This window comes from Barbus barbus, assembly GCF_936440315.1.
Source record: "Barbus barbus genome assembly, chromosome: 37".
In the NCBI taxonomy this organism is placed as follows: Eukaryota; Metazoa; Chordata; class Actinopteri; order Cypriniformes; family Cyprinidae; genus Barbus; species Barbus barbus.
Window position 1 is genome coordinate 24,147,194 of NC_136715.1, and position 7,780 is coordinate 24,154,973.

General features: G+C 38.8%; 1 protein-coding gene across 1 annotated transcript; it reads left to right on the plus strand.

Annotated features, from left to right (window-relative positions):
• Window positions 1-338: 338 nt before the first annotated feature.
• Window positions 339-5,803, plus strand: LOC306856550 (heterogeneous nuclear ribonucleoprotein A1-like). Its single transcript, XM_079395899.1, has 11 exons — window positions 339-400; window positions 692-814; window positions 895-1,041; window positions 1,195-1,405; window positions 3,512-3,604; window positions 3,762-3,845; window positions 4,160-4,225; window positions 4,318-4,491; window positions 4,624-4,752; window positions 4,864-4,933; window positions 5,362-5,803. The coding sequence occupies exons 1-10, from the start codon at window positions 344-346 to the stop codon at window positions 4,923-4,925; spliced, it is 1,146 nt and encodes a 381-aa protein (XP_079252025.1). The 5' UTR covers window positions 339-343; the 3' UTR covers window positions 4,926-4,933; window positions 5,362-5,803.
• The last annotated feature ends 1,977 nt before the right edge of the window (window positions 5,804-7,780 follow it).

Consider the following 7,780-nt stretch of genomic DNA (forward strand, 5'->3'; position numbering starts at 1 on the left):
ATATATATTCAGATATATGATACGATGCATGCAAAAGAAATGTAGAGCTGAGCATGTACTAATAAACTGTAGGGAATTTAGGGAAGAAAAGAATTTTAACCATATATTACCAAAACATTAATAATAGTAATATAATAATAATAGGAAATTGCTATTAAATAATCAATTGGAAATTGTTAGGGCATCAATTAATATTTTGCATTATACTGGCTTTAGTTGAATTTAAGAAGAAACCAGCCATGATTTAACACGCTCCAACACAATAGGTGGCGGTATGCACCTTGAACACTGGTCTTTAACCCGCGATGAAAACAGATGAAGAACGCGGGTGCGCGCACAGTCGATGCGAGCTTGCGCGAGGTCTGCTGTCAGTCACTGGGAGACCGCCATGTCCAAAGAGGTAAAACCCCTAAAAAATAGTATGATTGTAGCATATAGATTGCATTATAACGGTTTAGTATTTTGTAATTTTCATGAAGTCAAATGTAAAAGAGTGAAATACATTTTTTTTGGTAAAAGCGCCAGTTTCCTCGCGGCTTCGTCTCATTTCTTTGTTCGCAGCCGAGGCTCGTGAGCTAAACATGAGCTAAAACGCAATTCTTCTGTTTTGAATTTGTTTCAACCCTTCGTTTTGCTTTCCTAGATACATTAGAGCTGTTTGTGTAATGTTTAATGGTTTTGATTCTCACAGCAACAGACCCCCCGTGAGCCTGAGCAGCTCCGAAAGCTCTTTATCGGGGGCCTCAGTTTTGAGACAACAGATGAGAGTCTAAGGGCCCACTTCGAGCAATGGGGGACTCTTACAGACTGTGTGGTGAGTACATCATTCACATGCTAATGAATGGCTCTGAAACCAGCTGCTGAGGTCTTTTCTTTGCCCCTGTCTGCTCACAGGTGATGAGGGACCCCAACACAAAGAGGTCGAGGGGTTTTGGGTTCGTGACCTATAGTTCTGTGAATGAGGTGGATGCAGCGATGGATGCTCGTCCGCACAAAGTGGATGGAAGAGCTGTTGAACCCAAGAGGGCAGTGTCTAGAGAAGTAGGTGTTCATTCTGAGAAACCTTGCAATCAGCGTTCCTGTGCTTATACAATCTAATTCAATTCTAGTGATACTCGTGAATGAGTAATAATTACACTATTTTTTTTTTTTTTTTTTGGTATATAGCAATAATTGCTCTTACGCTGATTTCAGGACTCGTCCAAACCAGGCGCTCACTCCACTGTTAAAAAAATGTTTGTGGGTGGAATCAAAGAAGACACGGATGAGGAGCATCTGCGCGAGTATTTCAGCCAGTTTGGTAAAATTGACGAGGTGAACATCATGACTGAGAAGAACAGTGATAAGAGGAGGGGCTTCGCCTTCATAACATTTGATGACCATGACGCTGTTGACAGGATTGTCAGTAAGTGACTGCCACTCATTAGTGTCCAATATCTATAGCAGTTTTACAACACAGTATCAAGATGCATCATTATTTGCATCGGTAAAAACGATTTATTTATATTTAATTATTAGTAGATGTTATATACAGTGCACAGCATAAATGAGTACACCCCGTTTGAATAAATATAAAATATGTATTTTCTTAATGATCACTAATATAATTCATGGAAAGATGGCAAAATTGAAATGTATTAAACACATACTTAAAGGAACACGCCACTTTTTTTGGAAATGGGGCTCATTTTACAACTCCCCTAGAGATAACCAGTTGAGTTTTACCATTTATGAACCCATTCAGCCGATCTCCGTGTCTGGCTTTTAGCTTAGCCTAGATTATTGAATCGGATTAGATCATTAGCATTTGGTCATCAAACATGACTAAAGAGTTTCGATAATTTTACTACTTCTAATATAATAATGTAATATTGCACCTGCTTCACCCTTGATACGGCAGCTAAGTTCCTTGATTATTATTATAACGGGAGTATAGTTCCTAGCCATATCAGCCTAGAAAATCACAACTTTTCATTTTCCGTCAGTCTTAGTACAGGATGTAACTACAGAAGAGTCAAGCTTTAAATAGAAAAATGATCGAAACGCTTTAGTCATTTTTGATGACCAAATGCTAATGGTCTAATCCGATTCAATGACCTATGCTAAGCTAAGCTAAAAGTGCTACCGCCAGACACGGAGATCGGCTGAATGGATTCAAAAACAGTAAAACTCAACTGTTCAACTCTTGGGGAGTTGTAAAATGAGCCTATTTCCAAAAAAAGTGGAGTGTTCTTTTAATAAAAACAACAAAATATATGCCAATATTTTCTGTAAGATAAGTAAATTTGCCAATTTTGTTTAAATGAAGGACTGCAGAAATGAGTACACCCTAGATTTAATTCAGCAAATGTGTGATATTCTAGTACTTAGTATGTCCTCCAGAACTTTAAGTATACTGCTCTGACCCTCTTGGCACTGAGTGTACAAGTTCATGACAAATTTTCACATCTGTCCTGTTTAACTCCTGGAGGACGACCTCCTTGAATGCTCTGGTCTTTAATGGGGAGTCTTGCTCAGCCTGTCTCTACAGAATCCCTCACAGCTGTACCTTGGGAGAATGAATTTCTTCATTGTCATGCTGAAAAAATGCCCAATAATGCAGGGAATGAGGGGAGGTTAGCATCTTCTGTTTCAAGTTTTTGTATTCCATCACACAGTAGTTTGTGAATTCATGACCGCATTGATAAAGCACAACTCCCTCACACCTTCAGCACTCATACATCCGTATAGAAGAGCTTTACTACCACTGAACGTCACTGTGGGTACCAAGCACTTCTCACTGTACTCCTCCTCTAGTAACACCAGAACATTTTGGATGCTTTTGGATCCGAAATGATTGACTTGGTCTGGAGACTAGAGTATGGATTCCCAGAAGTCTCTTTGGAAGAGGTTAAATGAGTTTATTTTACTTTGGCTACAGTAGGTAATTCTAGTGGTGACAACAGCCATGCATGTCACTTCTGCAGGCTGCGTCCTATTCTGAGATAAAGGTGTACTCATTTATGGTGTGCACTGTACTTTTATTATTTAGAAATTGACCAATATTTTGTGACCAATATTTTATATGTAGAATGATTTCTCCTCTCCAAGCTGTTTCTTAAGCGTGTTCTCTCATCTCTGCTGCAACTCGAATATGATGTATTACAAAAATATGGAGACCGAGGCGTTAGAAGTCAGAAGGCACTTAATTTATGATTTGCTGTCTGTCTGAACCAAAAAAATAAAAGCAAAAATCTGTACCATATTAAACTGCATAGCATCATGTGAGTGTGTGTGTGTATATATATATTTAATTTATTTTTATTTTTTTCCTCCCCATTGCATCGTGTTGCACTGAATCGCATTGTTGAATCAAATCAAAATCGGAGTGAATAGCTACTTCATATGTATCTTTAATGTATCGTATTGTTGGCTATGCATTGAGATGTGTCTCAGTTATGGAGATGCACATCCCTAATATGTTTGTGTGTGAATATATCTCTTTTAACACTCTTTTCCATTTAACCCACAGTACAGAAATACCACACAGTGAATGGACACAACTGTGAAGTCAGGAAAGCTCTCTCCAGAGAGGAAATGAACAGGGTGTCAATGAATCAACGAGGTAAGAATTACACACATAACATAGACCTCAGGGAAAATAAAATGTGCGACAGCATCATTTTTATTTTAGCTGTCTTGATTTGTTGCATAGCGTTTTGATGGTTTGTTCGAAAGACCTGAACTATAAAAATAACCTTTTCATAAAACTCATCTTATAGGTGGGCGAGGAGGAGGAGGAGGCGGCGGCGGAGGAGGTGGTGGTGGTGGTGGTGGAAACTTTGGCAGAGGTGGAGGATATGGAGGTACAGTTTTTCATATTATGTTCTCATTTCTGTTTTATAGTTTGTAGTGGTCTATTGCAGATTCTCAAAGTCCGTACCTTACTAAACATAAAATGTAAAGATTATGCAGACATCCTCAAATGTGCATAATTGTATCAAACCCTAAGTGGTTAGATTAATCCTACGTCATTTCACTTTGAACGATGCATATTTCATGTTATAATTGGAAATGATTATTTAGGTTGTAAGGAAAAATTCAATAACACACTGACCCACATTGTTGAGAACTACTGGTCCACAGTGTTATTAATTTTGAAACGTTTCTCCTTTTGTAGGTGGATATGGAGGAGGAAGAGGTGGTTATGGTGGAGGCGATGGATATAATGGCTACGGAGGGAATGGTATATATAAGATTTTAAGAATATGATTCACATTACACTTGACCATTCAACAGTGTTTCCATGATAATGTTTATCTCCCATCTCTTTATCAGGCGGCTATGGTGGAGGTGGACCTAATTACAGTGGCAACCGTGGGTATGGAGGAAGCAGCGGAGGTGGTGGCGGATATGGAAACCAGGGTGGAGGCTACGGTGGCGGCAGCAGTGGCGGTGGCTATGATAACTACAACAATGGTGGTGGTGGTGGTGGAGGCAACTTTGGAGGAGGTCAGTTACCTTGTGAACCATTTTGTCATGTTCTTATTTTTGTTCTCCTAGGTTTGCTTTTGCGAGTAAAGTTGTCCTGCTGTGCTGCCTCTGTAGCAAATAAAGTTTTAAAGAATCACTATATTTTTGCAGGCAACTTTGGAGGTGGCGGAGGCTACAACGACTTTGGCAACTACAGCAATCAATCTTCCTCTAACTACGGCCCAATGAAGGGAGGAAACTATGGAGGTGGTGGAAGGAGCGGTGGTGGCCCATATGGCGGTGAGTGAACATTGCAGTGTTCTTGGATAAGTACATTTGAATTCAAACCATTTCCATTCCACGCTGAAATGTTTTGAGATGTCAGATGTCTCAATCACGGTTCTTTTATAGGTGGTTATGGAGGAGGCTCTGGTGGTGGTTATGGAGGAGGCTCTGGTGGGCGGAGGTTTTAGATTCCAGGGTAAGAATTGCCCCACGTATAGAAGAGGCCTCTGAAGTTAGCCATTAGTTTGTTTTTAGCTCATCCATGTCCAAACATCTCATAAGATGCGTAACCTATGCAAATGTTAGCCCGTAATCACTCTTCAATTGGTCGGTAAATGAGTAAAACTATCGAGTTTTCAGTGCAGGGGATCCAGCAGCAAACCTTCAAATCTAATAAAGCTAAGATCCAGTATCACGAGACGAATGTTGATTTTGAGTTGCTCTCCAAACCTTCTGGCTGCAGCACATGCAAACTCATCCCCATTGTCCTAACCATGCAGTCTTAGCTGACCTGAAGGTTTGCTTCTGTGCTACTACTACTCATTCCCCTCCAGTTCAGCTCTTGATAAAGACAAAGCAAGGTTGCAAAGTGTAACTGAATTTATGTTCCGTATTGTCCAACAGGCCACAGTACTTAGAGGAGAGCCAGAGAGAGATGACAGGGAAAGGAGAGAAGCAAGCAGGTTTACACCTAGATCTGCCCAGCCAAGCAGTGTGGTGGCGATATTAACGTCTGCCATACGAAGAGAACGTGTTCAATAGGGGAGGAAAATCATGTGGGGATGGGGGATTTGAAGGTGTTAAAAAAAGAAAAGAAAAGAAAAAGGAACGTTTCAAAAGTACTCTTGTCCTGGAAGACATTTACTAGTTTGTAGTTTTCCCTTTTTTGTCTGTGAAGTGCAAAGCATTCCAATGAGATTTTATGCAGGGTTTAATTGTTGTGTTGGCTTTTCTCTTGAACCAGTAGGGTGTCTGTCTTTTTTCTTTCACTTTTTTTTTTTTCCTTTTTTCTTAATGTGAACAGTCACCAATCAAGATTAAATAAACCGCTCCAGTTTTTTTATTTAATTGCATTCGTCAGTGTTTTGATTTGGTAAATTATGAATAATTGCCCAGATGCATGAGTGATTGTTTTACGCAACAGACCCACAGCATGTTCTGATGCTTTTGGGTATTTGTCTTTTGTCGAGGTAGATTTAAAGCTTTACCCTAAAGTCACTTTGACCTTCGGTTAAAGCATTCAGAAGCCTGGGTTACTGGATAATTAATGTAACGCTGGTTTGTTTCAACTTTCATGTGAAATACCTGTAAAGAAATCCGAGATCTACGAATTGAACTTCAGCAAAACTTTAATTAGCTTGTTAATTTATATTTATAATTGGGCCTAGCACACGTCCAGGGTCATGTTTTGGACAAACGATGTTTCTTTGAGTTCCGCTGGGGAATGAAATCCATAAGAGGATTTTTAGCAACTCTGAATTGCCGCCTGAAGGCAGTCTTGCACGTAAGCGGTCAGAATATCTGATGAAGTGCCAGCAAAGATTCTAGCCATCGGGAGGAGCCAGCTTAAAGGCTAGCCAAAGAGAAGAGACTTTTCAGAAGCGGTCCGTCGAAGAGAGGCTAGCCATTGGGATGAGCCAGCTGAGAGGCTAGCTTATTGGAATCGCCAGCAGTCTTATTGAGAACAGATGATTGCTGTTGTAAGACTAGCGAGAAACAGCTACCAAAGTAAGGTATTTAACATACCAGACTGGTAGGTAAGAGGAGAATTTTAGTTTTTTTTTTTTTCATGTGAATTATTTGTGCTCATCAAAATTAGGTAACAGTGTAAAGATTTTGTTGCTTGGTTGTTTTCGTGGTTGTGGTGAAAACACGAGTGCCGAACTATCACAGTGAGCAAGTTTTCAACTGTGTTTTAAGTAAGGTTCGGTATCTAATTTTATGTTGTAAAAGTAGTCTTTTGTGTCAGTGGTGCATGAGACACTTATGACTATACAATTTCTGTGCTTGGCTACATGTCCTTTTGTTTATCTCCTTATTTTGGTTTTAAGTCAATTTGTTCTTTTTCCAGGGATATAAACTGGTGGATTTTATACCTGCGACACTGTGACCGCCAGTTCAAATAGCTGGTGATCTTGAAGGTGAGTGCATGTTAGATTTATTTATATTTTTAAATACTGCATCCTATTTTAAGTTGGTTCCCCAATTATTATTATCTTTTCTTCTAGGGTAGCTAAAGACTGACGCCTACCCCAAACGGCAACTGCACAAACATTTTAACATGGCATTCTTTTGCTGTTTTATCTACGTTGACAGATGGTCAGAATATTTGAATTGGTAAGCTGTTTTAAATTAACCGGAAGAGTCTATTTTAAATGAAGTTGTCTTTGATCTGTACGGTCATACAATTTTGTATTGTTAACTTTAAACCCTTTGCACAAAATCTTTCTCTTTATTTTTCCACCACAGGTTGTTAGAGCGCCGTGTCAAACACCAAACAATGGCTGCTGGACAGCATTAGAAATGTTATCTTTAAAAAATATATATATGTATTTATTTATTTTTTTACAGTGTTTTAATAAAATTTTTAAACATTTATGTATGGGATCGAATGCTTTATTTACCAAAGCAGTGATTTTACACCTATTTATGTTTCATGATTTCTTCCATCAGCTGGAATTAAAAGCATAAATAACAAGCTATGGAAAAATTAATAAACAGGTTCGACCGATCAAGTGATAAAGGGTCTGTTGCATCATGTCAACATATCAGATGAGTTGTCTGAGAAATGTGAGCAACAAAATATATTTTGAATATAGTTGCATGAACATTTGGATGCGAAGCTCAATATCAGTAATCACTGGCATAACTTACTCTGAATCATTTGACAGCTACCATATGAGCGAGGTTTTTTCTTGGCCAAATATTTTAGTTGTATACATATAGACATGAATATTAAGTAATTAATTTTACTTGCCATGGTACAAAAGAATGTACATGTATCAGTAGCACTATTTTACAGTCCTGTTCTCCATGAAGTAAT